The following is an 18460-nucleotide window of genomic DNA, read 5'->3' on the forward strand; positions in this document are numbered from 1 at the left end:
ACTAAGCACTGATTATGCATAGACAAAATTTCCAAACAAGCTTTGTTGAGCAGGTGTAAACACTTCCGCATATCATAGCATTTTGATGTGTCCAGTTATGCGATAAAATAAGTACTGAGTATGTGAAAATATTTTTCACAAGTTTCTGCATTTTCTAGGGAATACAAATTGATGTGGTAGTATTTGCAAACAAGGGGCGTTATTTACAGCATAATTAATGAAACTACACAACAGCTTTTTTTGCAACTGCAAATGCAAATTTTAGAATAAGTACAAACAAGACATTATTTTAAGCATTCAACAGTCAATAAAAAGTAACATCTCATTTTGCAAATTAACATCTGTATAGCCGATCATATGCATAAACAAGTAATTTTATCCGTTTATTATAAGTGTCCTTTAATGATAAATAATGATATATTCATGAAAATCTGATTTTATGGGAGAAGTGTATAATTATACATATATAATAAGCAATATCCTGCAATTTTACCGAACACATTTATCCAACATTGATGTAATAGGAGGAAATAAAAAATAAGGAAGAACATTGTCAAAAATAGTCAAATGATGCTTTCTCAATTATTTTAGGTCTAAGAAGAGTTCAGATTAAAAAGGGGTAAATAATGTTATCGAAATTTGATTTTCTTTTTTTAAATTTCATTTGTTAGGTTTTTATTTTAATTATGATTAGCAGTTGTCTTGTATAAAACAAATTGATAAGATAATTTTTTCTAACATTCTAAAAAGGACTTACATATTATGTAACTGAATGGAGTTTGGATTCAAAAAAGCACAGGAAGCATGGCTTGCACAAGCAAGTGTGGATGCAGAGAAAAGTAAGTTTATAAATATCATTATTTTTTTTAAATTTGTTTTCAATGATTTTATATCCATTTTGTCCAATGAAATACAAATGCGTTTTGTAATTAATAAGCTCTATCTGTGCAAAAAGATAAAGTTAGAAATGCAATTTTGTATTTGTTTATAAATAAGCTTTAATAGATACATTTATAAGATAAACATTAAAAGAAAGTATTTCAGTCAAAACAAGTTCCCTTACTTATATACATTAGTTTGCCTTTAAAGGTCGGAAGGGAGAAATTTCAGTTAACCCTTCTAGTGCATCACAAATAAACTCAAGAATATCATTTGACGTCAAACAACATACAATTAATCAATCAATCAAAATACCTGTAATTTTTAATCTTTAAACAATAAAGATCATTTATGCATTTTTTGGTTAAAAATATAATCTGTTATAACTGTTTTTCACATTCAACGCAATATTACATGTACAGTTGACATCCTTAATGACTTTTTCATGGGGTATACCTTTTAGGCAATCTAAAACGAATAGTCCAATCAAAATCTAACTTTATTTGACTACATGTATAGCTATTTTTGTACTGTCATTTAAGATTGTGCTTCACGATATCAGCAAGGAAGGGGGCCATGTAATGTCTTCATCCTGGATACCTCTTCTAGCATAGGCGAGGAAGGATTTAGTCAAATGAAGAGCATATTTAGTCAAATCCTTGACGGTATGAAATTAATTTTTTTATATTTCTGAGCGCTCATTTCATTTGCATGTCTGATTTATGAAAAAAGTCTTCTCTATAAATGAGCCCGGCTCTCTGTACTCCTTAATAAATGGATTGAATCTGTGTATTTGTTTTGTTCTAGAATATGCAAACCATCTCGATATCGACGAGAATGTGGCTGTCATCTCTTGTGGACGAAACACAAGATATCATTATTACTATTCTAATAGATACATGGATATCAAACGTTCTTTAGGTATTTAGTAGACCCTTAGATAAAACATATTTTTTAAAGTTTTTTTATTTTCTTACCTCTGTGAAAAGTCTTTTTCTTTTCTTACATAATTTCTTTGAAAACAGCCATTCACAGGCAGTTGACCATTTTTTTCTTAAGAAAAACAAACCGTATAATACACGAGAGGGATTTATGAGTTACGGGGTTATCTTTTTATAAAAATATGTACCGTCAATTGCCTATAGCATATTTCTAACAAATGTTGATAATCAAAATCTTTAAGTGAACATGCTGACATGAATTAATGATACATGGGAATTTTGATGTAGCTTTTCTTTTATCACATGACTGATAAATTAGAATAATATTCATTCTTAGATGGATTAGAATTTGGAGGATTGTCCCCTCTTGTCGCTGCATTTTTCTTGTCGTTTGGGGCCACGAAAAATGGTGCAGGTAAATTTTGTTGATGTTTATTTGTTTTCGATAATCACAGTATCGAAAATACTGAGAATAGTAAGCATTTTCATAGCAATACAATGTTTCTCCTTGTGCTTATTTTAAGAATATGTTTATAAAAAGTATAATTTCATATACCGTATATCAACATCCAACTTTGTTTACTTCTGAAATCAGAAATATAAATTGAATTTTTTATTCACTTAGCTAATAGGAAAAAGTATTTAGATAACGAATAGTACTGTATTTAACTCAAAAGTTCATTAAACAATTTCAAATTGGAGAAGAGCAAACATGGACCTTCATGATATCAGAGGTGGGTTACCAATTGACGAAGCTAGGTGAACATACCCGTAAGAAGTAACTCAAGCTTAAAGGCTTAAACAATTGTTATTAATATAATCAATGGGACTTTGAAATAGTGAAAATTTGATTCACGTAAATTTAATATACTTAGTTCTGATTCGCGGAAAAAACATGACGCGGAAAAAACCTGATATACGGTAATATAATTTGGAAAGTGCTGAGGGTTTACTATTTTAGGAAACCGAATTCATAAGTACAGTGAAGATTATAGTCGTTAATGGTTTCCAAAATAGAACTTCATACATTATTATCAAAACATAAAAACTATGAACTTTGTTAACTTTTCTTCAAAAACCAGGAACATGAATCATTTCTGTATTACTGCTAGAGTTTGACACGGGAAAACACAACAAAATGTTAAAGAATTGGTATGGTCATTTATTTAACCAATAAATTACAAAGTTTTGCTAAGAAAAAAACATAAAACAGTTAAAAATACAACATAATTTTACTTCTTAAATCAGGAACATGAATTGAATTATCCATCCACTTACCACTGTATGAAAATAAAGATGTGTATTCAACTCAAAAGTTCATTAAACATTATCAAATTGGAGCATAGCAAACAAGGACCTCTATAACATCACAGGTGGGTTCAGTTGCCATGGAGGAGTGAGCTTCTGCTGACCGGTCACACCCATCGTGTGCTCCCTGACATGATCGGGAAATACTAGTAGCGGAAAAATCCGTCGACATTCTCTGTGTAAATTATGACTTAACTATTAGTATGAAAAATGTCATCCACCGATTATTCTAAGATAAATTGTATTTGCAGACATGGGTCATTTTATTGACTTTAAAACTTACGAAATAATAACTTTAAATAAGGCTGCTGATATTCCTGTTTCATCAACTTGTTTGTCAAGAATAATTTACCTTCACTTTAGATATTATACTAGCTCAGAGTATGTTCTTTCGTATGGAATCAACTGAGAAATATAAACCCCTTACACAGGAGTTGAAGGTGCTGCATATGAAAGAGAAGTTGTATCTTTTATTTCAAGCTCTCGGGTGGGTAATTGTTTCGACATACGATATATGAAACCCCTTTTTCACAAGCACCGGGTCTCATGTGAAAATACTATCTTGTATACTGTATGTATAATTTTTTTCCAAATATTTTATAACTTATACAGCGGAAACTAGGTTTACAGAAGTATTTGAGTATGACCTTGTTTTTTTCTGAAAGTAGCATTTTTGAATCAATTATATATATTTGACTCATTGAAAATATTTCTTTCAGGTCATACGGCAAGAATTGGTAATTTTCACGTACGCCCAAGAATCATTTTATTTTCGGACGGAAGGCCTACAGATTTTACATGTATGAATGATGAAGATGATTCATTTATCTACGAGCGAAATGAGGTAAAATGTAAAATTTGTAAAAGACATGTAAAATAGTTCTGTTTAAAATACCTAGTATTCAGAGTATTCTAAACTTTGTAAAAATACGTTGTATTACAGGAGAAAGGTAACTTGCACCAGCTAACCAAAGACGTTGGAAGAGTTCATCCAATATTTTGTATACCTGTTGGAAATAAACCAGATTTGGTATTTATTCAAAATTTTACCTATAATATGTGAAATTGATATAATAATTTTAATTTAAGGGCTTTCAAAAGTAGTGTTTTATAAATTGTATAAAATTGTTAAATAGCATTTGCAGTAAGAGTTCTAAAACCAAACTGAACATCTACATCTGTAGCTGTACGTATTTGACGTTGAAATTCACCTTTTTCGTAAGAAGTGTATTACTTGATCTTTTATGGATCATCATATTAATTCAAAGAATTGGGTGATCTTATCAGATTAAAGCATAAACGAATCAGATTATAGTCATATGCCCGATATTAACGATGCCAAGGAGTAAACATAAGATAGATAATTTTACATACTAAAAACTTGAAAAAAGCATCAGGTTTAAAACGATAAAGGACTTGCATACATTATTCATTTGAAGCATATATAAGATAAATAATTTTACATACTAAAAACTTTATTTGAAAAAAAGCATCAGGTTTAAAACAATAAAGGACTTGCATAGATTATTCATTTGAAGCATTGTTACAGTCCTTTTTAGAGTTTATATCTGCTTGTTCAAAAGGAGGAAAAGTCATTTATCCCCATGAGGCTGGACAACTCGGAAAATATACCAAGAATATGGTAATAATTTTCTATCTTTAAAATGAAATTTCAATTAAATTTTTCGCGACATTGCAGAAATAAATATCCCTCGTAAGCTTGATTAACTGCATTAATGAATAAGGAAATACATCATTCTATTGGTCATCAATTAAAGGATTTAAAGTACGTATTCTATGTTCTTTCTTTGGTTGATGTGTCTATATTTCCTATGGAATCATTTATACAAAAATCTATTTAAAATCTGGTCTTAACTAGTTTATTGATTGCAATGATAACGCTGTGTTCATAAGAAGTAAATGAAATAGTGTATACATTTTTATCTTAATTTGAAACTCGATTTTCAGAGAACTGCGGCATTAATATCAACATCTTTGAAGGATGGAGATGAGGATAGAGAAACTATACTCACTCTCTTGACTTCCTCTTCACCAGACATGATGTTATCTGAACTGGATAAGGTAACTGGAAATAAGATTACCGACGACCCAAATGGGCCCAATTGGAACCCAAAATGGACCCAAATGGAAAATCAAATGGACCCAAATGGAATATGATATATATTATATTATCGTATTCTATAGTTGCTACTTATTAATTAAAATAATGAACTTTACAAAAGGGGATATTTTGATATTATTTTTTTTCTTAAATTGTATTTTAAAAATACGATTTTTTTTCTATTTGTAATAAATTTTGCACATAATTGAATACAAAACTGAAGTATATAGTTTTCTTGGTCGTAGGAACGGAGTAGTTGTGTTGTGTTGGGGGGGGGGGGGTCAAGAGGCCATGTCTCCCCCTTAATTTTGCTGATATATCTATAGCATACTATCGAAAATAATTCATGTCTCAAAATGCAATATTAGAAATCAATAATTATTTGAAAACAACACTCGTAACTGTAAGTTCATTTTTTTTTTTATTATTATTATTTTAAATTAGTAATATTCCATTTGGGCCCATTTCTGTTTCCATTGGGTTCATTTGGGTTCCATTTTAGTCCATTTGGGTTAATCGACGTGCTGTCGAGGAAGTCTTGAAATCAATATCAATAATAATTCTTATCCAAACCAAATAAAATATAACAGTTTAAACGATTCTTCATATCATGTGTTCAACCCGAATTTGTATTTTTAAAAAAAATTGAAAGCAGAAACTTCATGCCTCTGCATGGGTGAAAAAATCTCGAATGGGACGTCAAACTTCATGTATACAATCAATCAATTAATCCGAAACATGGCTTCAATAATTTTATCTTTTGTACTGATTTGCAAATTTGAATGGTATGATTAAAAAAAATAAAGAATAATCTCTGATTTCCAGGACGATATAAAATATAACAGTTTAAAAGATTCTTCATATCATGTGTTCAAGCCGAATTGTTTTAAAATAAAACAACTTTGAAAGCAGAAACCGCATGCCTCTGCATGAGTGAAAAAATCTCTAATCGGACGTAAAGCAACATACAATCAATCAATTAATCAGAAACAATGCTTGAATAATTTTATCTTTGTATAGAATTGCAAATTTAAAAGATATGATTAAAAGATTACAGAATAATCTATGGTTTCCAGGAGGATATCGTAGATATTTGCAAGAAAAGGTCTGCCTTCGTCTCAGTAGAGGAGATCGTCGCTGAGATTGAAGAAGATGAAAATGAAGATGCTTTTTATCACGAGAGAAATCCCCTTTTACCTTGTCTGGGTACAAGGGTTAAAAGAGGACCACATTGGCACTGGGGGAACCAAGATAGCAATGGTCCTGGCACAGTCATTGGGCATTCTTTGGATGGTAGCTATATATAGGAATCATAAATTTTATCGTTGGGGAAGAATCAAGCACATCCCTTTATGAAACCTTTATAAATTTAAACCAAAACGAGTTTTAATCATCTGCATGCCAAGCAGAAAACAATTACTCTTTGTGTTTTATTACATGAACATTCATTAAAAGATGTGCTTGTATGTGACTTTTTATTGAAGGTCGATTAATGGTTGAGTGGGATGCAGGTGAAAAGAATTACTATCATTATGATGTTGCTAGAAATGTATATGATGTCATTGTCTGCACTGAACTTAGGATCCTTGATACTGAACTAATTGCACCCGGATGTTTAGTCACCAGAGGTAAAGCAATATGAATTCAAAAAGTACACCCTTTACAGTGTTTCCGATTTCCAAAAACTGTGTCATATATTTCCTGTTCAAGATGTTTTAACAATTATAGGAAAAAATGCATTATGGTACATGCATATAGTCAACTCAGTATGGTGTTCACTATCGCATCATCGCTCCATCGAGGCTTGGGTCGATAGTACGATAATGCGATAATGCGATGACGATGAAGCTATGGTTGGATAGCGATGAGGCGTTGGAGCGATAGCGCGATTACGATGATGCGATGGCGCGACAATGCGATGATAATGCGATAGTTCTATGAGGCGATGACGCGATGGTGCGATAGCGATGACACGATAGTGCGATGAATATTTTGATATGGTGCGATTACGGTGAAGCGATATATACTTTCGCTCCATAGTGCTATCGCACCATCGTGATCGCATTATTGCGCCATAGCATCATCGCCATCGCACCACCGCTACATCGTTATTGCGCAATTGACCTTTATGTCGATGCTCAATGGTTTGATTGTGAACTGCATGTCCCTATCCAGATTCCATAACTCCCACTCTTACCGCTGTCAGTGCCCACTCTTACCGCTTATAAGGAAAGCCATGCCTTATTTGCAACTTCTCTGGGCATAATAAAATTTTCATGACTTTTGAATAATCATTTATAACTACATTGTTGCCTTGGGCTTTTCTACTTGAAGGTTTCGATCAGATTGAAATTTTAGATTTCTCATAAATAGTATGCCTTCCTTTGTAATTTTTAAAATATTTTAAGGAAGTTTGGACGGCTCTTTTCACAGAATCGAAATTAACATGAATCTTTAATATAAAGTGATATTTTGCATTTTTTTTCCTGTCAGTATAATCAATTATCAAATCATGGCCTTGTCATTTCATGATTAATATTGCCTGTCCATTTTTAATCTCTAACTCCTTTTATTCGAATAAACAAAATTCTTTCACAGAATTTTCGTTACATTATGTCATTTTGCACATTCTCATATGTTTCGGTTTGACTGATATTTGGGGATTCTCTATAAAGTTGGTATTTTTAAAGTTAACGCAATTTTATTCTATACCCCTGAATGAAATCAACGAATTTTTACAGCCAAGAAATGCATTTTCGCATCATTTTTCTCACATTGGAGCTTATATTGGAGCTACATAAAAATATATGTATGAAATATTGTTAACTCGGCGTTAAACAATATCAATCAATCAAACCATGTTGGAGCTGGGGTAGTAGTTGTGAACTAACTGCTTACAGAACCTTTATCAATAATCAAAAAAAAAAAAATTAAAAAACAAATATATATATAGTAGAATCTAAATTTATCAATACTGCTGTATGGCTGGCCATTTAATAGTATTTGAATTATTTTGTACTTATAACTAAAGTTTGTAAAGAAGTTTTGTACATAGTTGACTGATACACTTCTGTTCTTTACGTAAGGTTTTTTTAGTATCATGAAATTGTTCTTCTTCCTAGGTCCTGACTGGGAATGGGGAGATCAAGATGGCGGTGAGGGTAGTATTGGATCCGTTTACAGAGTCAGAAAATCAGGAAGGGTTTATGTGAGTCTATCTCTATATCGACAAAAATTCCACTTTACTCTGAAACCAAAGTTCAAAACAAAACAGAATGTTGTCTTCGTTCTTTAAAAGGTGCGATGGCCAAACGGCGAAAAAGGCGACTACAGATTTGGTCACCTCGGGAAGTTTGATCTAAATATTTCGTAAGAATTTTTTTTCAGAAAATGTTAAGTTTAAAATGGATCTCTTATGATATGTGGAAGTACACATAAAACATGTTTTGTAATTTGTTCCTTGCATATTGAAGTTAATTGTCCAGAAAGCATAGTACAGAAAGTATTGTTTATTCATTTACCAAACTTTGACTGACTGATTTTGATTTCATATTTTCATAGTGACTCTTTTTCATCAGATGGAATTCAACCGCATGAATTACAAATGACAACTGCCGCTTCTGATAACCATCCAACCGAACCAAAAAGTAAAATCAAATATATAATAGGCCTAATTAGTATTGATTTAATTATTTAAATACACAATTATCTTTTACAAATAAATTTTTCAGGTTTTCTAAAAATGGGAAAGAATAGTGACAGACCAAGCTTTGAGGACAGCTTAACTTCTTCATTTCATTTAAAGACTATCAAAGGTCATTATTTTAAAAATGACAAAGTTCCTGATTCTCTGTCAGACTTAGAGGTGGACGGATTAAATGAGACAGCCGTATTAACTGACCAATGGATGTGGAGAGAATTCAGCGGAAAATGGATTCCGTATCCAAGGAAAATAAATCAAAGAATTAATGAATGTTTTAAAAGACAGTCAAAGTCAACTGTAATTGTTTCCTTAAATGGAACAAAGTAAGACTGTTCAGATCAGTTCATCATTTGTAAACGTAAAGAAAGTATTCAGAAAAAAATTTCAATTCTAAATGTGATTCACTTAGCATTCAACATTTTAGTCGTCTTGACAATTGTTTTTTTTTTATATAACAAACAATAATATATGCATAATAAAATTTGTATGTATATTCCTTTTAGTTTCAGGGTGGTTATGGCCAAGAGAATTCAAATCAACCTTGAGAACAGAGAAACGACAGACATTAAATTAATAAAGAATGAATAACGAAGTCACTTTCTTATGTTTGTTTGCTTAAAAGGTTTTTCTGAAAATAAAATAATAACATCCGTCTTGTCAAGAAATTGACAACAAAGACAAGGAATAGCAAACACTAAAAATAAGGGGAAAATTTTGAAAAGGAAAATGAACTTTCTAGCAGCAGATTTTTAAAACTTTATTGCAGTGACCTTCATGATGAAAACTTAAAGTATTAAAGACAGACAGGGCATTACATTATCATACTGTTTGAATAGCTTAATACAAGTCTATGAAATCGAAAGAGTTGACTCAATACTGAATGGGTTAAAGAACAAAATCTTTAAAAACAAACGAGTCTTAAGGTAGGACAAAACACCCTTGGATTCTATTTTAACTCATCTCTGAAAAAGTACTGGCCAGGAGAAAAAAGAATAATATAACTATATTGACATCAATGAATGATCCCAGTAAGAAAAATTATATCTTTTGGCATGTTTGCGTCATGATTTCTGAGAAAATCAGAGTATCCAATATATTGATCACTTGGGAGCTTACATTTTGGAATGTGTTTAAGCTATCTAGGTTAAAAAAAACAAATATGCAAGAGTCTGTTATAAAATTCAGTGTAACTTTTGTTCAGTAAATAGTAGAGGGCTGATATTTGGTTACAAGTTTAAGGAGTTTCCATTCTTGATGTACATGTACTACAAAGGTCAAGGTCATATCAAGAGGTCAAAGGCCAAATATTGTGAAGTCATCTGCTGAACCTTTTAGTTTTTTTAGTTTTAGTTTTTTATTGCCATTGAAATCTTTTTTAATCGCCAAAATATCTGAAACCACTTGTTCAATTTTCTTTATTTTTATACACTTTATTCTAGGACCCATTTAAATTATTCTCTTAATTTTTTTTTTATAAAAATTGAATTATGCATTTTCTCTTAAGAAAACTTAATCTGTCGGATATTTACATGTGAATTTTCAATTCGGACGCTATGTATATGTTACATTTTTACTTAATGTTTTACTCAAATTTTCCAATATGACTTACTGATTTAAAGTAACAAAAAAGGTTATCTTTATTACACAAAATTGCAATAGATCAATTAATAATTCTAAAATAAGGTTCATTTTCAAGTCGAATGTATGATTTCACACTCTTCTTATAGGGGTCTGATAGGCCATATTCAGACTATATGGGCTAAAAATGTGTGGTTGAATTTCTATAATTTCATGTATAAAGAGAGATTTTGTATCCTAGAACAAAATATCAAAGTTTCAGAAAAATTGAATTTGAGGAAAAAATTGGCCTATCTATTGTGTCCTACCTTAAGCTTTACAAATAAAAACAAAAGACAATAACAAATATATATATATTCCTAATCTTTCAAAAATGTTATACATACAAATACATAAACAAAAAAATATAAAATATAAGCTTACATAATACCGATTGGTCTAAGCACTTTAAAGTTTGAAAATGAAGTACTGAAGTACTGGAGTACATGCCATATCGGTTTTGCCAAAAGTACACAGAAGAAGGTGCCATTGGTAGTCAACAAATATTCACGTCGCCTCTACGGTAAATCAGGACAAATACATGTACTTTCAGAACTTTAACTTTTACAATAAATTGTCAAATTTAACAACCTTAATTATTAACAAGTTTACACAATTTCTTTCAAATATGGCACATATAGTTTTCAAAAGATTTTGCAAACGGGCACAACATATGTAATGAAAACAAAATACATCAGAAAAAGGAGGCTTCACATTCATATCATTCATTTGTGATATCTTAATGAAGGAATGTCTTGATTCCTTGAAATCCAAAGAGCAAGTAAATAATAGAAAAAGTATCAAGATTTATGAAGGTCGTACATGTACCTAGGTACATACATGTAACTTACACCTTCTTGGAAAATGCAGTTAGCGGAAAAAGACTAAGGTTCAAATATGATTGAATATAATCAAGAGAAATAACCAATAGAAAAACCCAGATCCCAAGATGCATTCAACCTTTCTAAATATTTGGGGGAGGAAATGATTCATAGAGGACATATCTGATCAATACTTCTGAACTTCATATAATTTTTTTCTGAATATGTAGTTGAAATTGTACGTTTTCCATTCTACTTCACTTTCTGTATTTGGAATTTCCCTTGATCCTGGTCAGTGATAACCAAAACATATTTTAAACATATAATACAGCTGCGAGCTGACTTTTTTCAAGCATATATAACACGTTATTTCATTTTATACAAACAATACATCATTTCGTATGCACAAAAAGGGAGCAAAGGTAATTCTTTGCTAGAAACAATAAAGCATTATGAATCCTCTAGACACATTTTTTCAATTTGACAATGTACAAAACGAAGTGACTTCTCAGACCGATTCTTTAATTTTATGTTATTGGGCTAGGTTTTCATTAGTTGTATAACACTGTTAATTGTATGGCTTATAATTATAAATATTCCAAATAAATCTCTGAAGCAATATTAAAAAGCAGGAAGATAATTCACACAAACGAGCGACAGGGAAATAATTCTTGCAATTAAATAGAAATGTTATGTAAACAGAGAGGATGTCATTTCTGTAAGTGTGAATTTTAAAATACAATTATATTGCTGCATTATAAATTCTAAGTATTGTATACTTAGTAGTTTGAAACATAATGCATGAACACAATATATTAAAATAAAAGAATGTTTTCTCTGATTGTTCTAGTGATTATGTAGAGTCTCTGGATTGTGCCTTGCAGAACGCTAAAGAACATTGGTTTCAACAGGCCGAGTCAGAGGCGACGAAAAATAAATTTTATCATTTTTAATTCAATGCTATATGAATACTTATAATCGTGTTTCTGAATGTTTATTCACTTTTAATTTTAAATTTTACTTTTCTCAATTTAATACGTAATACGTATACATTTGTCAGCAGCACTGCACATAGCTCGGTACCATTTTATAACTATAATCGATAAATCTAACTTCTAACATAACTTGACATAATTAGCATCTTTATGACTATTTTTTAGATAGTGAACGAAGACATAATCAAGGAAGAGGACCATGCAATGTTTTTATATTAGATACATCGTCAAATATGGGACAAGATGGCCCTATACAGATGAAAGATACATTTTGTACTATCATGGATGGTAGTTTTACATTTCTGTCTCTAAATTTCTACCTAAAACCAAAACAAATATTCATTTCTTTGGAAAGGAAAACAAAAATGCTTTAAAAATATACAAGATTCATAGATTTATCTGACATAACCTCAGATCAAATTATGTGCCCGAATTATTTATATTTCAGAATATGCCAGATACTCTGAAATGGATGAAAATGTAGCTGTGGTGATATGTGGAAGGGCAACAACATTTATACACTACTATTCTAATAATTATGACCAGATAAAACATTGTATAGGTATGAACAGAAATACAAAGCCCAGGCAGTTGGCCTTTTTGCTTTCAAGGGAAAACAAAGAAATAAAATAATGGTGTCATTTACACATAACTTTACATTAAACACAGTGTTTAGAGACATTTTTTATCCTATATTTTGGCACATTTGTTCAAATGTGATTTTTCCGAGGAAGGAGTTTATAAATGTTCTTTTTTATTTTCCTTATATATATAAAAAGACCCGAAAAACTATAATAAAGATTATAAAAATTTGAGAAAACAGTGAATACTCTTGCTTTTTTCTCTCCAAATATACCTGGTAACTTTCATTCAATGGAAAACCTTAATTCTTTTTAGATGACGTTGAATATGGCGGACCGTGTCCCCTTACCGCGGCCTTTATCCTATCTTTAGGAGGTGTTCTTAAAAGAGCAGGTTAGTACTAGTTTATTTTGCACCTTTCAGATTATTACTTCGTATTAACAGATTCGTAGACCATTGATATCTATTTACTGATTTTAAGGACATACGAGGGTGATGGGAAGATTTTATGTGCATCCCCGGTTCATTGTAATTTCGGCTGGAAGGCCAACCGACTTCACCTTAGTGAACCATATGGAGGAAGTTGTGATTATAATTATTCTGTGCTTCTTTTCTTTTCCAAGTCATACAAATATGTGATGAATCATCCAACATTTGTTTTATCAAAACATTCTTGCGATATCTTCGTTTTGTATAGGAGGATATTTTTGAAATTTGTACAAAAATGTCCCTATTTAAACCAATGGATCAGAGTGAAGAAGAGTCTATCAACAGCAAAAAAGATATGAATTCACTCATAGAGTGGGACCCTCGTATGCCCCCGCTTGGCAGTAGAGTGAGAAGGAGTCCGGGCGGTCATTTGGGTACTATGGAGAGACATATCATTGGGACTGTGATTGAGCATTCTAAAGATGGTAAGTTCACAAAGTGTCCTGGGTTTTATCTTCATCCCTTAGAGTGATATTTAAATTTATAGTCAGTTTAAACATAGTGTGATGCAGATGTTTTGTACATATGTTTGCATACGCAAAAATACAATACATGTATAGGCAGTTCCACAAAGAAGTTTGATAATATTTCAATTCTTTGGATAATTTGTAAAATAAAAAATATTCTGCTTAAAGTCCTCTTAAATTATGTATGCTAAAGGTTTTTTTTCAAATTTAAACTTATATTTAAAAATTCTCACTACGTATTTAGCACTGTACATGATTACGATTGAATTTCTTCTTCAAATGTTACGATCTCAAGTTACCAAAAATCATTTTTTAATATGATTATGTCATGCAAAATATTGAATTAACTCAAGTTTAGCAATAATATTTGCATTTCTTTTCTTTTCTTTTATATGTGCCTTTTTTCCCATTATACATATTTTCTTAAGTATTTAGTAAATAGAGAATATTTCATATTAAGATATATATCATATTTCATATCTGCACGAATGGCCCCATATCAGCCCGAAGGATCAAGTTACTGTTATAATAATAATTATGTATGTATCTCTTGTACTCCTTGAAACCAATAGTTGGATGGTTGATTGTCCACTGGGATGGAGATTCTGTGGATAAGTGTAGATATGGATCATCCATTGAACAGGAATATAAATATGACGTCATCGTATGCGATGTACCTAGGATATTAGAGAATGAGCTTATAGCCACTGGGTGCTTGGTATATAGAGGTATGTGCTTTATTAACTGGTTTTAAAATGTTAAACATGTTTAAACAAATATATCTTTTATCTCAAGCTCACCAGAATATATCATATATGAATAAAAAAGGATATGCACATACAGTTATCATCTGAATGAGCATATTTCTGATGGAAAATAATAGAGACATAATTTACATAAAAAATGACTTTCAAATTTACGTATAAAATTCTTCTAAAAATATATGTAGGTCCGGACTGGAAATATGGTGATCAAGATGGCGGTCAAGGAAGTATACAGTGCAGGGAACTAATTTTGTTACATAAACCAGCATCAGGATCAGCATAAGTAGGATCAGGATAGAACTAGTATCAGCATCAGCATTTAAAAAAACAGCATTACTTGGATCAGCATCAGCAAGCAAAGGATAAAACTAGCATTGACCAAAATGAAAACAGATAAAGGAAAGTCATTTAATACAAATTACAAATAAAAATTACTCCAAAAATTATTTTTAATGGCTTAAAATAGCGATGCTGTTTTTGAATTATCCACTTCCGGCAGGATAATCCTACTTCCGGTAGCATTACTAGCATTGACCTTGTTTCAAACCAGCATCAGGATAAAGATCAAACCAGGATCAGGATAAGGATAACTAGCATCAAATTCAGCAAGCAAAGGAAGCATCAAAATCAGCAAGCATAGGAAGCACCAAAATCAGCATTGATGCTGTAACAAAATTATTTCCCTGCACTGTAGGTTCGGTGTATAAGGCATCCCCTAATGGAATTGTTGAGGTAAATCCATCTTGCTAATCATCGGCACCTAGGTTTTCCAGATCTATAGAACTATTACGCTTTTTTGTCAATATGAATTTAAAAAAAAATTCTTTTCAATTACAAAAAATAGGTTCGTTGGCAGAATGGTTCTAAAAATAACTATCGATTTGGATTTGGTGGTGAATTTGACCTTTCTATATAGTAATTATTTATATACATATAAAAATTGTATTATAATACAGGGTTTATATTTCTAAATTGATTCGATACGCAAGAGCATGCTCTACGTATGAAAAATTTACAAACAGAAGCAAGTTGTCGACAAACAAGATGTAAAAACAAGAATACCAACAGTCTTGTTTTAAGTCATCATTTCGTAAGATCATTTCGTAAGTTGTATCTTTCGGGGTCGATACAATGACCTTGTCAGCAACCACAGTTTATCATTAAATCAAATGCTGACATACATTATTCATACTTATTGTTTGGCCATGATTTACGCACTTAATGTTTCCGTTTCTTCTCAATCAAGACAAGGAGCACATGGCAGGTGTAAGCACTGCTCACTCCTCCATGGTACCCGATCTCACCTTTGATGTTTTGGAATGTGTGTTTACTCTGTTCCCATTTTGTATTGTTTAATGGACTTTTCAGCTTGAATACTCTTCGTAATCTCCAAATAGTTTATTGAGCCAAATTGTATACGTATTTATATTTTTTCGATATAGAGAGATTTTGTACATGTATCTACACGTAGATTTGGAGTATTATGTAAATTGCCTCTATCTAATTTGATAAGCTAAATAGCCAATTTAGGGTCGATTATAAATAAATTAATAATCATGTAAATGTAAACGAACATTTAGCAGTTTATTACAAGATTGACTATAATATCTTGATGTTATCCGTGTTTAAGACACATTTGCCTTAAAATAAAAATATGATAATTTTACAATTTTTTAGCGAGCCTTTCTCAGCAGACGCAAACAGATTTTTAGAGGATCAACAAAGATGCGCTTCCTCAAAACTGCCAGAGACTATGCAAAATATTTATACTGAAATTCCAACAGGTATATTGAAACCAAATTCAGTTATTATTTATACTTCTTTACTCCTACCCAAAAAGTTATCGAATGCAAATGATGTACCATTTATGCAGTTTGATATATTATTTTAGCAGATACTCAAAGATCAGGGAAAGAGATATTAAAAATTGAAAGTGAAACTAATGTGGAAACGTTTCTTAAAACTTCAAAAGGGACATATTTCAAAAATGACAGGGTTGAAACTGACGATGAATCAGATTTGGACCTAGATTATTCTGACGTCACAGTCCCATCTCTTTATTGTGATCACTGGTTATGGAAGGATAACAATGGCATATGGAATCATTATTCAAGGAGAATAAATGAAAAATTGATGAAGAATTTTAAGAGAAACCCAACCTCAACCGTTGTCATCACATTAAATGATGATTTTTATGTTCATCCTTATGATAGAATGTTTGCTTTGTATTACCTGTATTAGTTTTGGATAATAAATTTCCGTTCAGTTAAAGCTGAACACGACTCGTAAATAGGTATACGCCATTTTCGATATCATTATCTACGATACATCAACACACACAAGAGTATACTCTTCAGATTCGTATCACCTAACTGCTTTATTGTCACTGGTATCGGTGTAGATTGGCGACCCATGTTCGTGCTGGTTATCTTGCATTACCTTTGTTTACATTTATTGCAGTTACATGTATCTGTGTTTGTTTGTATACTGCACTGACCTGTATAACTCTACTTGTAAGTTTCTTTGGTGTCTTACTTTCCAGGATTAGACGAAGTAATTACTTTATTATTGTCGCTTCCGTGAGCTGTATAACATAATTCCGTCTACACCGATGTCGACTGATTACACTGAAAGGTGTTTAAGTCCTGTCCTTTATATAGGGGTCTGCAGATATAGCGAGAATCCGAACAAAAATGGCGGAAACATTTTTTTACGAATCGTTTTCAGCTTTAAAATATATTTTCAGATCTTACATATTTATATCTTCTTCGTCGTTTGTTTTATAGGTACAGAGTGGTTTTTGCAAAGAATATGCAGATTAACTTGATTACAAGGGAAAAAATGGAAGTAAAACTTGTGAAGAATGACGTTTGAAAGTTATGCATGCATTATTTGGTTGTCAAGAAATAAACACTAAAATTGCATTAAAATAAATAATAATAAAACGGAACAATTACAAAAGACTTGCATTATGATTTTTTTTAAATTTTCTGTGGATTAAGTCTTGTCGAACGGTGTAAAGATAATAACATGTATTCTGGTATCAAATGTTGAAATATACAATCATACAATCATACAAGCAGGATTTCTTTTAAAATATCAAATTCCAATCTTCAAAATACCGCAAGGTTATCGTAAACTATATTTCCTATACAGCTATATAAAGCATAAAGAAAGCTTTGTAAAAGCATATATTGATAATTTTATAAAACTATACACTCTCAGAAAGATTTAAAAGGAATATTATCTCATTTTGACATTTATATTTAATGTTCAAGAAATTTAACAACAGTTGATGAGAAAGGCATTCTTAACTTAGTTAACCGAAGAAACACAACAAAAAAAGAGGTGAACTACCTTACTCCATTATAAAGCATACATCTGGTCTTTATGCAAAACTGGTGCAAATGAAACCATATGCATGCCGATTCAGCTCAGTGGGCAATCCATGCTCATAATGGAGTCCTGAGTACATTATAAAGACTTGTGATAAATCAAGCTTGGATGTTATGTGTATATTTAATTGATCAAATTTAAATTATGTGTAATTAAATTGATATATACATAATTATATATTTCATACGATAGTTTAAATCGGATTAAAACTAAACATAACTTTAGTTATCAAAATAAGGAAGGTCTAACAAGTCTATCATTTCCACCCATCTTTAATTCGATCTACTTTCATTAAAGAAATTTGAAATCACAATGTCAAAATAATCAAACATGAATAAACAACTTCATTTCCTGTTTTATTACAGTAATACCGGGG

General features: G+C 31.2%; 2 protein-coding genes across 4 annotated transcripts; both read left to right on the top strand.

Moving 5' to 3' along the window:
- The first annotated feature begins 653 nt into the window (after positions 1–653).
- On the top strand, positions 654–9546 carry LOC134276159 (uncharacterized). Of its 3 annotated transcripts, XM_062758432.1 has the most exons (15): positions 656–839; positions 1422–1544; positions 1687–1800; positions 2158–2235; positions 3848–3972; positions 4072–4158; positions 4678–4770; positions 5097–5210; positions 6327–6543; positions 6735–6878; positions 8373–8458; positions 8549–8619; positions 8812–8897; positions 8982–9276; positions 9457–9546. In XM_062758432.1, the coding sequence occupies exons 1-15, from the start codon at positions 773–775 to the stop codon at positions 9539–9541; spliced, it is 1785 nt and encodes a 594-aa protein (XP_062614416.1). In that variant the 5' UTR covers positions 656–772; the 3' UTR covers positions 9542–9546. The 3 variants fall into 3 exon arrangements, 2 of the variants coding, with proteins under 2 accessions (XP_062614423.1, XP_062614416.1); XM_062758439.1 differs by lacking the exon at positions 2158–2235 and having other exon boundaries at positions 654–839; XR_009993986.1 differs by lacking the exon at positions 9457–9546 and having other exon boundaries at positions 657–839; positions 8829–8897; positions 8982–9093.
- Positions 9547–12078: 2532 nt separating this feature from the next.
- LOC134276121 (uncharacterized) lies at positions 12079–17592 on the top strand. The gene is made up of 12 exons (XM_062758397.1): positions 12079–12109; positions 12552–12674; positions 12835–12948; positions 13284–13361; positions 13450–13553; positions 13666–13882; positions 14497–14652; positions 14874–14915; positions 15383–15420; positions 15533–15603; positions 16366–16472; positions 16580–17592. Exons 1-12 carry the CDS (start codon positions 12079–12081, stop codon positions 16927–16929), a joined length of 1431 nt encoding a protein of 476 aa, XP_062614381.1. The 3' UTR covers positions 16930–17592.
- The last annotated feature ends 868 nt before the right edge of the window (positions 17593–18460 follow it).

The sequence above is a fragment of the Saccostrea cucullata genome, unplaced genomic scaffold, assembly GCF_032062105.1.
Source record: "Saccostrea cucullata isolate Sc308-1 unplaced genomic scaffold, CSIRO_AGI_Scuc_v1 ctg11150, whole genome shotgun sequence".
NCBI classification, from domain to species: Eukaryota; Metazoa; Mollusca; class Bivalvia; order Ostreida; family Ostreidae; genus Saccostrea; species Saccostrea cuccullata.